The sequence below is a fragment of the Drosophila yakuba genome, chromosome 3R, assembly GCF_016746365.2.
Source record: "Drosophila yakuba strain Tai18E2 chromosome 3R, Prin_Dyak_Tai18E2_2.1, whole genome shotgun sequence".
Classification (NCBI taxonomy): Eukaryota; Metazoa; Arthropoda; class Insecta; order Diptera; family Drosophilidae; genus Drosophila; species Drosophila yakuba.
In genome coordinates, this window is record NC_052530.2 from 18,153,214 (window position 1) to 18,168,028 (window position 14,815).

A 14,815-nucleotide genomic window follows, 5' to 3' on the forward strand; every position below is an offset into this window, starting at 1 on the left:
GGAGATGCCTGTCAAGTCCGGAAATCGAGATTATGCTCTATTGCCAGGCAATGTGCCTAATCCTGCTTAACATTGCATGCGTTTCTCGAAGCCACATAATTATGATAGGCGACACGGTGAGTCCTGACCCTTGAATCTGTATGTGAAGTCTTCATTTATATTTGGTTTTCCTATCGACACTAAACAAGGGTCCTGATTTGGCTACCTTGTATGAGCCAGCAAGCGAAAAAAGGGAGATCGTAACTGGAGATTCATCCGAAGGGTCGCCTTGTGATGCAGTCTCTGCCGCTCAAAAGTCCTGTGGTCTTAACCAAAAGAATGCCAAGAGCAAGGCTTCCAGCATTGCAATGAAGGCCGCCCAGGACGCAAAGGCGGCCAATGACGCTCAGGTGGCCGCCGGAGAGGCAGCCTCGCTCAAAGTGAAGCTGGAACTAGCCGAGAAGGCGGTCCAAGCAGCTCGAGCCGCCGAGGCAGCTCTAGCCGGCAAACAGCAGATCATGGAGCAACTGGAGCTGGAGCAAAAAGAGGCGGAGGCGGTGCTGGGTGAGGTTCGGAACTCAATCCAAAGCACACAGGCGAACTCAGAGGCTGCCATGATGGCGCTTTCCGAAGCCAAGATCCAGTTGGATCAACTTAAACTCCTTGTGACTGAGGCTACCGCTCAAATGGGAAACATCGAGATTTTCGCCAATGGCGCCCAGATGGAGCTGGACGAAAAGGGGCATCTGTTGGAGGCTGCCAATCGGAGATTGGAGAGCATCTACAGGCAGGTCATCGCTGCCAGGCAGGATTACGACAAGACCAAGAAAGCTGCCTACAAGGCGGCTTGTGCGGCAGTGGAGGCCAAGCAAAAGGCTCAAAGGATGCAAAGGGAAATCAGCGAGGCAGAGCTTGAAGCTAAAAGCGATCTCTATTAGGCACTTACATTATAAGAATGATACGATTTTTAAAACTTCAGTACATAATATTTGTATTTTATCAATAAAATAATATATTTTGTCAGTAATTTAGAAAAAATACTTTGAGGATGCACTGAAAATAATGAAAGTATAAATCCTTCTAAGCAACAGAGTTCTATAGCGTGCTTAGATATCCGTAGAAATTCCGACTTTTCCGATGCTCAAATAAAGTATCTTTTCGGTCAAATCAGGCTTTCCGAATGGCGTCAGAGTCGAATGTTTCCAAATATTCGATCGGAATATGCCTGGCACGAAAGCACTGCTCCTCCTCCTGCTACTGCTGCGTGCGTTCCCTCGACTGGAGAGCTTCCACTACCGACCTGCCGAAACGAATGCCAAGCAGTGCCTGTCCGGATTGTACGGCGATGCCAGCGTCGATGGCACTGGAGAGGCGGCCGGAAACGGAGGCGGATCCGCAGGCTGTTCGGAAGCAGTTTCAAAGAAAGCGATTGGCGGCTGCAGCGGTGGTAGCGGCACCTTTGGTCGCGGTGATCCCAAGCAAAAGGCATCAAACATTGCGCAGAAAGCCGCTCAGGAAGCCAAGGCAGCCAGCGATTCCCAGATGGCAGCTGCCGAGGCGGCTGCATCCCAGGTCAAATCCGAACTGGCCGCCAAGGCAGCTCAATCCGCTCGAGCAGCGGAGGCAGCGCTGGCCGGAAAACAGCAGATTGTCGAGCAGCTGCAGCAGGAGATGACCGAGGCGGATGCGGTTGTCACTGAAGTTACCTCGTCCCTACAAAACACACAGGCGAATGCCAATGCAGCCGCATCGTCTGCCCACGAGGCCCAAGCGCAGCTCAATCAGCTGAAGAGCCTGGTGATGGCCGCCACGGCCAATCTGGCCAATATCGAGAACGTGGCAAGTGGCGCACAGCAGGAGCTGGCCGAGAAGACACAGCTCCTGGAGGCGGCCAAGCATAGGGTGGAGAATCTCAGCCGCCAGATGACCGAGGCCAAGTCGGACTTCGAGAAGACCAAGCAGGCGGCCTACAAGGCGGCCTGTGCTGCAGTGGAGGCCAAGCAGAAGGCACAAAGGGCTCGTCGGATGACCCACCGCCAGCAGGTCCGATGGGGTCCACGCAAGTTGGCCGGAAAGTTTTCCGGCGGGGGCAGCCAAAATCTGGAACCAATTTCAGGAATTAATTGATTTTACTATATTTTGTTATGTTTCGATTTGGGTTTTATTAGTTTCCTATTAAAGATGAGGAATTTATATCTATAGGTTAAAGTGTTGCATGGCTTTTTAAAGACAGTCTGTCACAAAATGAATTATCGAATTATTCGAATTATATTCATTTGAGTTTAATTTGCAAGGATTTAGTTGATTTATTTTATTTTAATTTAATTTTAAATTTACAGCCGTTCAATTTTCCGTTACGCTGCTATAAAGTACGCATCCATGTTAAATGTGACTGTAACGAGCCCTGTTAGCGAAGTGATGGGCAGCACTGTCGGAACAGCTGTTCAATGTTATAAAATCAACCGGCAAATTGCTAAGAGATATTTTTTATTTATTTGTGTATTAAAATAGCTTTTAAAGTGATGCTTTTAAGAAGAATTAAGTGCCTGCGATATTTGGGAACCCGCTTCAACAGTTCGCACTACGTGACAACTCCCATTTTCTATGTAAATGCAGGTAAGCCCCTCAATTTAGAGCAAATTAATCACGTTTATGGTTAATAAAAAGAAATCCCTCTTAACGGATAGCTCCTCATATTGGTCACCTGTACTCGGCGGTCATAGCCGATGCCCACTGTCGCTACCAGAGGCTTAGGTATCCGGAGCAGCACGTACGACTCTGCACGGGCACGGATGAGCACGGCACCAAGATCCAGCAGGCGGCATCTCTTCACGGGATTCCCGTGGCCAAATACTGCGATGATATATCGCAGCGATATCGGGAGGTATTCCGCAGTGCCGGTATCCAGCCGGAGGACTTCATTCGCACTACTGAGGACCGGCACAAGCGGGCAGTGGCCAGTTTCTGGGTGAGATTAGAGTCTAACAAGCTAAACATATTATTATTAATGTATCTTCAATCTCAATCCTTAGCGCAGACTTCACACACGTGGGCACATTTACTCGGCCGCGTACAGCGGCTGGTATTGCGTGTCGGATGAAACCTTCCTCACCGACTCCCAGCTGAGGTTGGACGAGGCCTCTGGCACCCGATACTCCCTGGAGTCTGGGCATCCCGTCGAGTGGACCGAAGAAACAAACTACATGTTTCGACTGTCACAATTTCAGGACGATGTGCGTCATTGGGTTAAGCAGGAGGCTCGCATCCGCCCGGCCAAGTTCGAAAAGATTCTGCTCGACACGCTTAGCGAACCACTGCCGGATGTATCGGTATCACGGCCTTCCAACCGCGTACACTGGGCCATTCCCGTGCCGGATGATGATTCGCAGACTGTGTACGTCTGGTTGGATGCTCTAGTCAACTATCTCAGCTCTGTGGGCTATCCCGATGAAGAGGTGAGTCCCAAGGCATTTATTGGTGGGTTCCAACTTTTAACATGATCCTTAAATTTTAGTTCTCTGCCCACTGGCCACCGGCGCAGCAAGTGATTGGCAAGGACATCCTCAAGTTCCATGGCATTTACTGGCCCGCTTTCCTCCTGGCTGCTGACTTGGAACCTCCACGACAGCTGTACGTTCACTCGCACTGGACCGTCGATGGGCAGAAGATGTCGAAGAGCAAGCACAACGTGGTGGATCCCGTCCAGGCAGCGCGGCAGTACACCATGGAGGGCCTGAGATACTTCCTTCTGCGGGAGGGCGTGGCCCACAGCGATGGCAGTGAGTGAATCGTAACCGCGAAATCCCTTTGATGTCTGTGGCTTGTTCACTTTGCGGCTGCAATGCCATGTGGCTACCATGAAAAGCGGAGAGGAAGGGTATGGGCATTGGCGTTGGCGAATTGTGGGCAGGAATGCCCTGGCTGCGGTTATTCAAATAGTTTTTCCATCAAATTATCAACCGAAACTGTTGAGGTTGCCTTGAAGTGTTCGCATGTGATGTGAGTGGCCATCTGTCGTCGTTAGTTTTACGGCTATGGTTACTGGTTACCTCTGCTTAAATTTGCATTTCAATTTTATGCCCGAACTGCCAAACCTAAAAAGGGAACTAAAGTCGAAAGGAGCTGGGCAAAAGTTTACGGTCTAGCAGGAGCAGGCGAGAGCTAACTTTTGTTTATTTGCCTCGAAAGTTTTCGCATCCCGAACTTGAAGCCATTTGCCATTTGCATAGAATCGAATGGGGCACACAGTTTGGTCGGGAGGGTGTGCAAGTTTCCGTCAGGAATCCATCAATTGTCCGCCAGATATGTATGGCATTACGTATGGCATTGAGACGGGTTATCGAAAGCAATTAACACACTTCGCTGGGTGTCACGGGATGCGCTCTGATTGATTCGCCAAACCTTTTTCGGCTTTTCCATTTGCATAAATTGCTGGCATACCTCGCCACGCCCCCTCCGCCCTTAAAAATTTAATTTTCAATTATTGCTGACTTTGCTTTTCCAACGGATTTTCCAGACAGGCGGCTGCTTTTCACGTTTGCCTTCATTCAATTTGCGCTTGTTGATGTTTCTCTTTTTAATTTTTTTTATGCGCCGCTGCCTTGCGGCTAATTTAATTGCAATTTTATTGCATTTGGCCAGCAAATTGAAACCAAATAACGGGTATAAAAATAAAAAAAATACACGCTTCAATAAAAGTGCGCGAACTGCTGCAGTGCGACGACGTCGCATAATTAAATTACAAAAGTTCGACATCTCGCGCATTTTGCATATTTTTTGGCCCATGAATGATTTATGCCACGCGGCAGACAAATTTGCGTTAATTCAAGTCGACTGCCGTCCATTAGGTGGAAAATCACTTATTTCCATCAGTTTCGATCAGTTTGCTGCAAATTCGTTATTGTGGCCCAAGGTGACAGCCGTTTGTACAAAGCTCTTTTAGGGGGACAACATCGTTACTAAATGCTCAAGTTTTCATTACAGGCCAAACTTCCGCGACACAGAAATTGCATTTCGAATTTGATAAAACAGATGCTGGGCTGGCAAGGGAGTAGAAATGGTGGAAGGACTGCGAAGTGAAAGGACCTTCAGCATCTGCGGTTATGTTAGAAAAAGTTGGCCAGGAAATGCAAATAGGTAGGGGAGGTGCGTTGATGCAATCAACTTACTTGGGGCGTCACTCAATTTGAAAAATTTGAATACATAAATTTGTCATTGGAGACGGAAAGGAAAGCAGTCTTTCCTTGCAGCAGTTTAAAAGCGTTTTTACGCAACTTTGTGTTCTTGGGTAAGTGTTGTAAAGTAATTCCAATCGCTAACAACGATAGCCTCCCAGCTAAGCAGTCGCCATTTTCGAGTTAAATTAAATATGTTATGAAAAGGTGCTTATTTAGGGATTTTTGCTTAAATATAAAAACATTTTTTGAAAAAGGTCCATTAGTTTGTATATAAAGACTGCAAAAGGTCTTTTAATTTGTATATCAACACTGTAATCAAAGTACTTTTCCAGAATAACGTCTGTTTGATAATTAATAATATTAAATAATAATATTCATTAATCATTTATTAGCCGTTATGATACTCCGAACACTGTGAAAAACGCTCTCTTCAATTCAAACATATTTTCTAAATGTTATCGCTGTGGGTATTTCATCGACAGTCATTCTCCGAGCTACGCGAGTTGTGATACTGAGTGGGGGGTCTGCGAAAAGATTCAATTATGAAAGTAGATTTCTTTAATTTATTATAATATTTTGTAACGCACACTTTTCGTTGGTGCACAGGGTCTCTCCATTCAGCGTAAATTTGATCAGCTTGGGAACCTCCGTGGTAATGTTTCGAAAGATCAAAAACATTTCGGCGCGATTTCCCCTTCTGATATTGGCATAGCACTCTTCATTGTCGGGATACGGATTGAGATAGTCGACTTGATCCTACATAGAGATGCCACAATACCTTTAAAAAGAACATTTCTTGGCTCTTATTGTACATACTTCACGTCCGCGAGCAGAGAACTCTGCCTCCCAGTAGAACGAGGTAATGTAGGCTCTGGGGGCCGTGAAAACGCCTATATATGTTTTTCCCATGTCCATGGTGCTATATGTAAAGTATGAATCGCAATTGTGTTCCGGAAGATGGGCCGCCAGCACCGAAATGATTGAAGCGCACAAGTAAAACCAGAAAGTAATAGACATTCCGCTGCCGATGGATCCAGATTTCAGACTAAAGACTATGCCTGCTGCTAAATCTTCGTATGTATGGTGTTTATTATTTCTTATCGCAATATATTTATGTAATATTAATTCTGTGTATTGATGTGGTGTTTCCACGAACTCTGCGGCTTGTTATTATTCATATTTCTTTTAACACAGTATTCACTTCTATCTGTCGGATAGAATTATAGAATTCCATTCATTGACGGTGCGATCCCATGCTTCTGGCACGATATTTATTCTTTGAGGTATCTGATAGTCGAGGACCTCGAGGTCTTTCTTATAAAGCCCTTTTCGTTTTTAACCTTTTCAAAAAACCTTAAATCGAACTAAGCATGGGAAACGTGACTTTAAAATTGAATTAAAAAGATAAATACATATATAAATCTCAATTTCAAGAAGGCCAAAGAAAAGGGATTAAGCTAGCAAGCACAATTTAGTCTTTAAACTCCATATGTCTTCCTTCAGCCACTTACTTTATTGGCTTCTGAGTGTTTATTTAACCCCGATAGCTGGCACCCTGTCCATCTGATATGGCAAACAGATTCTGCTAAAGGGCAAACTTGAAATTAGTGTTTGGCACATAACCCATACGCCCCGTGTTGCAGGGGAAAACTTGAACGACACCATGGCTGTCTCCGATTGCAGAGAGGCTTGTTAAATATTTGATGGCACCACCTCTGCACTTAAAGCCAAGTTATGCTGTTGAAAAATACGAAAATACGTACATAGACAGAAGGGCACTGCAGAATTGTGTCAAAGTTTTCTGCAGGCGATGGCGAAAAACTGGAGCAGCGACAAGTTATTCAAGTTGTTTAAGGTACAGCCGAAAACAGGCAACAGCTCTCGGGGCACGTAAAAAAGTATTATTTATATTACTACCAGGAAGAGCGGCTGCATTTGTCTGAGAAATGGACGGACTTCCTCCTACCCCTCGGTCACGTGGCAGCATGTGCAGCAGCGTGTCTACAGTCGGTGGCAAGTAGCAAGTGGCAAGCGGCAAGTGGCAAGTACACAGGTTCCTCGTGCCGTCAGCAACTTTTGCCTTTTTGCACAATTTGTAGCTGCACACGTAAGCAGTTAAGAGTTGCCCGGACTTTTTGGACCGGACTTGAGCTCCGGCAGGTAATGCCACATATAAAATACAACACGTGTTGCGGGCCTCTTCGAAACAATTTCATTAGAAAGCCATACTCGATTGGCAGTCGAATGGGGGCCGCTAATAAAGTTCGATGCATTTCACATTGCATTTTGGCCATCGGCAGGCAAACGTTTGCAATGCCATCAAAATTCAATGCATTCAAAATGAAAAGCCAATCGAGCGGCTCAGTTTACTACGGCACTTTGGGGTTACCTGTTTAGGATTGCATTTGACACACCATTTAGAAAGATAACCTTAGAGATTTAGTATTTGTTTTTAAATTGGTTACAGGTTTAATTCATAGACTTATGTGTAATATTCTCTGGTTATTAAAAAATGTTTTGAGCACCGAGTTTATTGACCAAATGCTTAAATTGCGAGGTAGCAGCCGTGCCTATAACTATTCCTTTCTAAAACTATAACTATTCATTTTCCACCCTTGACATGAATTTGATTTGGGAAAACTTACGTCTATGCATGTGAACTCAACGCAACGCAACTCAACTCGACACTCTTTCATTTGAATTCGGTTGACAAGCAGACTTTTGCCTTTTTCGGGCGGTTGGCCAACTTTTGCTGTATTTCTCCTAGTTGTGCAACAAATTAATGTTTCAGGCAACACTTTTTGGCAGTTGTATTTCCCCAGAGAGAAAGCAGAAGAGGAAACCTCATTTGGCAGCACAGGTGAAACGGGAGAAGATTCCAATGGAGAAAGTTCTACGTTCAAACCATCGAAATGTATTTGCTTGGGAATAATTCCTGGTCTGTTCTGCTCTGTTCTTTTCCTCCATCCGAAATCCGATCATCAAAAAGTAGGAATTTGGACCAACAATAATTACTTGCCGGCAGCAATTAGCCGATTATTGTCTCAGCAGGCATTGCTTGTTTTTAATTACCAAAAGGATGCAGCTGCAGTTTCAGTTGCATCAATAGTTTGTGGCCCCATTAGCAATCGATGATGTACTTGCCGCATTTTCGGCAGGTATCTGTTTTTAATTCTGGTGCTTAAGTAAAGAGCTTCCATTGAATTGTATTTATTCGCTCTGATGATTTTCCATTACCTGTTTTCCTGCTTAATGGTTGCTATTTGAGTCAGGAAAATCATTTAACCCATTTGAAGTAACTCCCGATTTGCTCTCCTTTATAGACTCCACTGGTCTGCACTGAATGAATGCAGTGCTTGTGTACTTAATTTTCTCAAGTTTCCCCCGGCGAACACATCATTATACGTATTATGGTGGAATCACTCTTTTATCCCACCGACTATCTACCTCATTCAGTTCAATTTCCCTCCGGACGAAGATTTTGCTACTATTAGCGCAGCTTAAATCCTTTCGTGTTCAGCTTTGCTCCCACAAAGCCACCTGCAGCTGCAGCTGCATTTTGTGTGGCAAAGGAAAATGGGGGGGAAACTCCTTGCCTCACTTGTTGTTGTTAAGTTATTCGGATCTTATCTTAAACGGCTTTGCTCGCAGGACAGCCACTCCCGACTCCATGGACTCTGGTTACGTTTTCGTAATGCTAATCCCCTTAATGGGCGGCCGGGCATATTGGCGAATTTGTAAGCTGTTAATGCTGGGACCAAAGGAAGTTAAGTGGAATGTGAAAATACCACTCTTAAGTCCGCTTTCTCCTGTTGCGAAGACATTTTTCATTCTTTCTGTGTCTGCACTTAATGGAAAGTACGTCATGTAGCGATACAAGTAAACCTTTGAACCCCTTAAACAAAGAAATTGATAATGAGTGACTTATGACCATTACTTGTTGTGTGATTCGCTTTAAATGGAATAAGGCTTTGATCGGAATTAATTAATGTTTCATTTGCAATTAATATGATTTTAAAATCTTGAAAAACTCATTTGTTCTCTCGTTTACAAGTAATCACGTTCCTTGAACTGAGAGTCATCTGCATTTCTACTCCATCTTCCTGCTGCAAACTGACACGTTGTCTGCTCTGGTTTGCTTACAGACTACAGCCACGTGAAGGCGCAGCGCATCCTCAACTCGGAGCTGGCGGACACCCTGGGCAATCTGCTATCGCGTGCCAGTGCCAAGTCGCTGAATCCCGGCCAAATCTATCCATCAGCCAGCGCGGAGCACTTGGCGGATCTGCTCCGGAGCCTGGATGCGGCCAAACGCCTGCAGGATTCGCTTCTGCAGCTGTCAGGTGAGTGCATTGTGGATTGCAATGGAACGGAGTGAGCTGGAGTGCAGTGCACTGCAGTGGAGTGGAGTGCTGCTTTGTCATTTTAATATTTAAGCAGCCGGGCTCAAGCTGAAGAGGCGCCTTCTCGAGATAGAGATGGTTTATAATCTGCATTTGCGTTTGCATCCGCATCCGCATCCGCATCTGCCCGAAGCACTTCCGGCCAATCTCCGTGCTGCAAGTGCACTCGAGAGTGTGGCGGAGCCAGCGAGCTGATGGCTTTAAGTGCGCCAAGTGAAGCCATCATTTTGTATATTGTCTATTGTACTGCGTGCACTTGAACAAAAATTGCATTATAATCACCTAGAAAGTGACTTGGATTAGGCAGAATTTGGCCTTAAGGTCAGATTCAAAATTTCTTAAATGATAAGAAATAATTTTCCATTCTGGCAATTAAATGAATATACATATATGTGGATTGAAATAATCTGTTGGCGAATTCACAAAGATACGAAATAGACCCACTTTTTATTAAAACTTTGGCAGACTTTCTTGTATTTAAACTCTGCGCTTAGCTGACATACTAACCATCTGCTAAAAGTGTATAAATATTTAAGGATTTTAGATTTTAGATCTTTGCCAAATTTATTTTCAATTGCCTTGAATATTTTGTATTTCCTACTTTGCAGAGCGATGCGCGTCGCATTATGAGTGCAATCACTTCCACTTGGTGGCCGACACAGCGATGGCGACTCTGCATGCGGCCAACAACTTCTTCGAGAGCTCCAAGCCCTGGACGCTGAAGGCGGGAGCACCGGATGGCAACCAGGCCCGTTTGGAGACCATAATCGCCATGACAATGGACGCGCTGCGGCTCAGCGGCATTGTGCTGCAGCCCATAATTCCCCAGCTGGCCAACCGGCTGCTCGATAAGCTGAGCGTCCCCACCGCCCAACGTGGCTGGCATTACTTGGCCGAGAGTTTTGCCACCACACCCACAAGCTCCACAGGACTCGGCGAGAGCCGTCAATTGGACGGGCAAACCAGTGCGCTACTCTTCCAGCGGATTCTCGAGGAGACGGCTGTGGGAGGCGAAAAGGAGCAGAAGCCGCAGCCAGCCAAGCGGAGCAAATCGAAGAAGAAGGAGCGCCGCGAAACAATGTCCTGAAGTGGCCGTAATAAACTGATTCCGAAGCCAGGCATTTATTCAAGGCGATGGCTTAATCATGCCATATATTTTCATCTTGTTAACTTTGGTAGTTATTAATTTTTTACTTAAAGTTAAATGTGCTTAGAAAAATATCTATAGACACCAAGCGAAATATTATTGTTTATAATATAATACAAACGAGTTAAAATTGAATAGCTACGTACAACTCGGAGGCCAAACAACTTGGACAACTCTGGGTTTTCGGTCTTCCACTCCGAGACTCATTAAAATCCACTTAATTATGTGCAGGAAGAGGAAAAAGCAGTGCCGTCAGCAGCATCGCTGTCTCATATTCCTTTGTAATTTATTACGCGTAATTGAAGTCAGCATCAGGTGGCAAGAATGGGACGTTATTTATGGCCTTCAATTGGCAAACAGGTTGAGGGCAGGCCACCAAGCCGAACTTGAGGCCAGACTCTTATTTGTTAATTTATTTTAATTTCCAGAGGCCAACCCACAAAAAATAATAAAAAGCGCGAAGGCTTTAGGCGAGTTCCTCGACTATCAGATACCCGGTACTCAGCTGGTGGTAGTGGGAACGAGAAAGTTGACATATCGAATGAAATGGGAATGAATCAAGAATACATTTACTTTATATGGTTGGAAACTTTATCTCCTACCTCTTACGTACATACTTTTCAACGATTCTAGCATACCCTTTAACACAACGTGTAATGGGTACAAAAGCACCATGAGAAGGAGCCAACAAACAGGGTAATCAAAATAAATGGCAACCGGCTCTCAATCCGAGTGGGAGTGCATATGGCAGTGGAAGGAACTGGCTGTGGGCCAAGTAAAGTGCAACCATTAGGGTAAATGGCTGGCTGGCCCTATGGAGTAGTGAAAGCTGATTAGATTACTCGCCAGCCAATTGCAGATCCGCGACTTCGTGGATATTGTTTAATTAGGATTCGCCCACGAAAGTCCGCTCTCCACATCAATCAAGTCTCAAGCCCAGAAGTCGCAAACCATTTGCCAAGAATCGCAGTTTTATCGCAGTTATTCGTTGCAGTTGGTGATGGGAAATGCAAGTATATTGCACCAACGTTGGTACTTCGAATTTAATCGAAATAATATATAAAAAACACATATTCTTGATCAGTATCTACAGCTGACTCAATAAAGCCATGTCCGTATGTCCGGGTGTCCGTAAAATACCAGCGATATTACTTCTATTTTCGTTTAAATCTAAAATATGCAAGGGTGTATAGACTTCGGCTTGTGGAAGGCAGCTGACTTACTTGTTCTTTTTAAACCATCTACCTTTCCCATCACTGGTTTTTGTTAATTGCACGAGAAGTGCAGACATTACCGCCGCTATCAGCTGCAGGTAAACAACAATTTAGCTCCATTTTGGCGTAGACCAGAACGCTTAACTCTCTTTCCCAGAGTGCACCTCCTCTTGGCCCAGATTGCCAATTAGGGCGTCAGAATGTGCGGGATTTTGGACCTGGACCCAGTTAACTTGCAATTCGCAGAGCAGGCCGAAGTTGTGGAGATGCTGATGCGGATGTTTATGTTCAAGTTGATGCTGTTGGCCTGAAAAGCTAGCACATGATATACACATGTGCATATCTCATAGACAGATCGAGCAATTAGTCCAAGGGATTGATGCATTGTCTGCCTTGCAGTTTGGCAATGAAATTCAATAAAGTGGCTTTAAAATGCAGAATTCGATTACATCAATAGTTTTTTGGAATGCCAATTAAGGGTGGAAATTTGATTTATTAATGGGTACAATACAATACATGTCAGTTTGAAATAAATTGAATAACGATGCAGCGTTTCCCCAAATCCTTTACAGAGCAACCCGCAGGCGAATTAGGAAATCTAATAAAATGTAAAATCTTTAAACAAACTTTTAGATGAGAGACTCGACATGCAATGGAGCATATAGTTATGATGGCTTGCAAGGTGTTGACATGGAAAATCTGTGCAAGCAACATAAAATGAATTAATAGTTTGAAGGCCACGCCAGAAGACCACTTAAATATTATTATTTCAGCATTCCTTCGCCAAGGATCAGGCACTTTGATCTGTGGCGCATAATTGAATATCCAAGCGTACGAAATGAAATTATATAATGCAAGCAAATTAAGTTGACGTTAATGAGACAGCAGCGGGCGAAGAAAAAGCAACTGAAAAGGACAGGGAAGCATAAACAAGCGCATCAACATGCTTGACTTGTAAAAAGTTGTGAAGTTTGCATTTTAAATGAAATTATGCAGACTGCGATGGGTGGTAAGTCAGGTAATAGGGTTAATGATTCACTTTAAATGCTGCTTAAACTCGAACGCAGCACCCAAAGTGGTTGTTGTTTCAGTTATTATTGTTTTTGCTCTTGTTGTAGTTGGTGTTGCTGTTGCCTTGGATGCTACCCCCTGTTGCACTTTGATTAATTACAAACTTGCTTTGTCGAGATTGCCGCCGTCTGCCGGCCACAGCTCTCCACTCCGGCAATGCATAATTTAATTTGCCTGCCAGCCACGTGGCGTATGCGCAATATTGTAAATGAATCAGCCCGCGCCCCAAGTTGCCACTTGGCCAAGCTTAAGCAGTGTTTCGATGGGGCAGCCTCAAAGACAACGAAATTGATTCGCCCATGCTTATGCTGCATTCTGCATTGCAGGCGAATTCGCAACAGTTCTTGCAAGCGACGTACATGTGTTAATCTTTGGTTTAATAAATATGCATAAATATGTAGTTAGATGTGTTTATATAAGTACATCTGAACTTACAGAACCTAACCGGAATTACCCCGTTTTAATCGCAAATTAGATTTTCATAGGTTGCGCTGTGATTTTTGAGCTTTTATGATAAAAAAGAGGCATACAGTGTTCTCCATTCATGTTGAGATAATTTTGGAAAATAATATCCAATTAAGTATATTAAATTTCCACAGATTTTTATAGAAAATATATTCCTCATTAATTGATGGCAAATAGAACAGCATACAAGCTATGTAGTTGTCAATAGCTACCAAAAGCAATTGCAAATTCCAAAGCCTATTGTATTGTTGCATTTTACGACTGAGCATCTACGAGAACACTTTAAACTTCAAATATGCAAATTACACAATGCCTGTCATTCGATAAATCCAATAATGCTTGCGAATGTACAAAATGACGCTTAACTAATTCATTAAGCCAACGCAAAAGTGTTTAATGAATCAACGCAAAGCAGAAAGCGTTTAATGTTATTCCGCAATTAAAAGTCGGAAATTAAATCGAGCGCATTGCACATTTAATTTTAATTAAGATTTATGCGTGTGTTATTTAAATGGCAACCGAGTTCTTTAGCTAGGCATAGATTTTGGCTACTTTACATAATATGTTAGTAAATTGCACTACAAAATTTCAGCCGAGTCCTTAATCCTTGGGCCGCAAACACACACACAAACACATCGAGTGCCACGCAAGTATGCGAGTCGTTATCCCTTTTAATGAATTTTTTGCTAGACTCGCTCGGCCTTCGCTTTTGCTTTTCATTTTGCCGGTCAGCAAAAGTTTATTTTCCCCTTAACCCCCCGTTTTCAGCAACCTTTTTGCGCCAAAGTAAATATTTTACTATGCCACTATTTAAAGCATACTTTCTGGCGTCTGTCGGCACAGCTGGAAAACCGCAGCTGGAAAACCTGCGGCGAACTGGCGAACTGGTGAACTGGCGAAGGCGAAGGAAAATGCTGCTGAAGCAACAGCCCGGCAGCCATTTTATTTTTGCAATATTTTCCAGGTCAAAATGTCGTAGAACTTTTATTAACTTCATGCCGAAACCCCTTAGCGTGCAACTGTGTGCGTGTGCATTTGCAAGTGTTTGTGTGCCCCGTCGTCCTTGTGTTTGTGTCTAAACATTAAAAGTAGCTTAGTGTTGTCGGTTGTCGGTCGTTGGGCGTAAGTGTTTGGGTCTCATGTTGATAACTTACATACACATATTGGGGATGTCAACAACCGAATGCGCTTCGAGTGGCTTTCGCATCACAGTCAATGGACCAAGGATCGTTATCCTTGCCAGAATTCGAGCGCTGTTGTTTGGTTGGTTTTATGACCTGGAAAGAGGCCACTTCAAATGACCAGAGCCGCAAGCTGATTTTAAAGATTCCCCCAAGTCAAATAAAATTTCGTAGAACA

General features: G+C 44.1%; 4 protein-coding genes across 5 annotated transcripts; 3 read left to right on the forward strand and 1 right to left on the reverse strand.

Moving 5' to 3' along the window:
* The first annotated feature begins 31 nt into the window (after nucleotides 1-31).
* LOC6537330 (coiled-coil domain-containing protein 102A) lies at nucleotides 32-1,063 on the forward strand. Its single transcript, XM_002097851.4, has 2 exons — nucleotides 32-116; nucleotides 189-1,063. Exons 1-2 carry the CDS (start codon nucleotides 33-35, stop codon nucleotides 915-917), a joined length of 813 nt encoding a protein of 270 aa, XP_002097887.2. The 5' UTR covers nucleotide 32; the 3' UTR covers nucleotides 918-1,063.
* A 57-nt stretch (nucleotides 1,064-1,120) lies between these two features.
* Nucleotides 1,121-2,178, forward strand: LOC6537331 (uncharacterized protein CG45076). The gene has a single exon (XM_002097852.4). It carries the CDS (start codon nucleotides 1,201-1,203, stop codon nucleotides 2,104-2,106), a length of 906 nt encoding a protein of 301 aa, XP_002097888.1. The 5' UTR covers nucleotides 1,121-1,200; the 3' UTR covers nucleotides 2,107-2,178.
* Nucleotides 2,179-2,410: 232 nt separating this feature from the next.
* On the forward strand, nucleotides 2,411-10,820 carry LOC6537332 (methionine--tRNA ligase, mitochondrial). 2 transcript variants are annotated; one of them, XM_002097853.3, is made up of 6 exons: nucleotides 2,413-2,595; nucleotides 2,667-2,947; nucleotides 3,012-3,434; nucleotides 3,494-3,758; nucleotides 9,302-9,499; nucleotides 10,168-10,820. In XM_002097853.3, exons 1-6 carry the CDS (start codon nucleotides 2,502-2,504, stop codon nucleotides 10,644-10,646), a joined length of 1,740 nt encoding a protein of 579 aa, XP_002097889.1. In that variant the 5' UTR covers nucleotides 2,413-2,501; the 3' UTR covers nucleotides 10,647-10,820. The 2 variants fall into 2 exon arrangements, with proteins under 2 accessions (XP_039231678.1, XP_002097889.1); XM_039375744.1 differs by lacking the exons at nucleotides 9,302-9,499; nucleotides 10,168-10,820 and adding an exon at nucleotides 4,963-5,398 and having other exon boundaries at nucleotides 2,411-2,595.
* On the reverse strand, nucleotides 5,478-6,557 carry LOC6537333. Its single transcript, XM_002097854.4, has 3 exons — nucleotides 5,973-6,557; nucleotides 5,744-5,912; nucleotides 5,478-5,680 (listed from the first exon to the last, which is right to left on the reverse strand). Exons 1-3 carry the CDS (start codon nucleotides 6,171-6,173, stop codon nucleotides 5,592-5,594), a joined length of 459 nt encoding a protein of 152 aa, XP_002097890.2. The 5' UTR covers nucleotides 6,174-6,557; the 3' UTR covers nucleotides 5,478-5,591.
* Nucleotides 10,821-14,815: the final 3,995 nt, after the last annotated feature.

Excerpts from the sequence above, each read along its gene's own strand:
- LOC6537330 (XM_002097851.4), top strand. The coding sequence starts at position 33 with ATGCTCTATTGCCAGGCAATGTGCCTAATCCTGCTTAACATTGCATGC. Across the intron at positions 117-188 it reads TAATTATGATAGGCGACACG|GGTCCTGATTTGGCTACCTT; the intron begins GTGAGTCCTGAC and ends ACACTAAACAAG.
- LOC6537331 (XM_002097852.4), top strand. The coding sequence starts at position 1,201 with ATGCCTGGCACGAAAGCACTGCTCCTCCTCCTGCTACTGCTGCGTGCG.
- LOC6537332 (XM_002097853.3), top strand. The coding sequence starts at position 2,502 with ATGCTTTTAAGAAGAATTAAGTGCCTGCGATATTTGGGAACCCGCTTC. Across the intron at positions 2,948-3,011 it reads GGGCAGTGGCCAGTTTCTGG|CGCAGACTTCACACACGTGG; the intron begins GTGAGATTAGAG and ends CTCAATCCTTAG. Across the intron at positions 3,759-9,301 it reads CGTGGCCCACAGCGATGGCA|ACTACAGCCACGTGAAGGCG; the intron begins GTGAGTGAATCG and ends GTTTGCTTACAG.
- LOC6537333 (XM_002097854.4), bottom strand. The coding sequence starts at position 6,173 with ATGTCTATTACTTTCTGGTTTTACTTGTGCGCTTCAATCATTTCGGTG. Across the intron at positions 5,913-5,972 it reads TCTCTGCTCGCGGACGTGAA|GATCAAGTCGACTATCTCAA; the intron begins GTATGTACAATA and ends ATCTCTATGTAG. Across the intron at positions 5,681-5,743 it reads CCTGTGCACCAACGAAAAGT|ACCCCCCACTCAGTATCACA; the intron begins GTGCGTTACAAA and ends ATCTTTTCGCAG.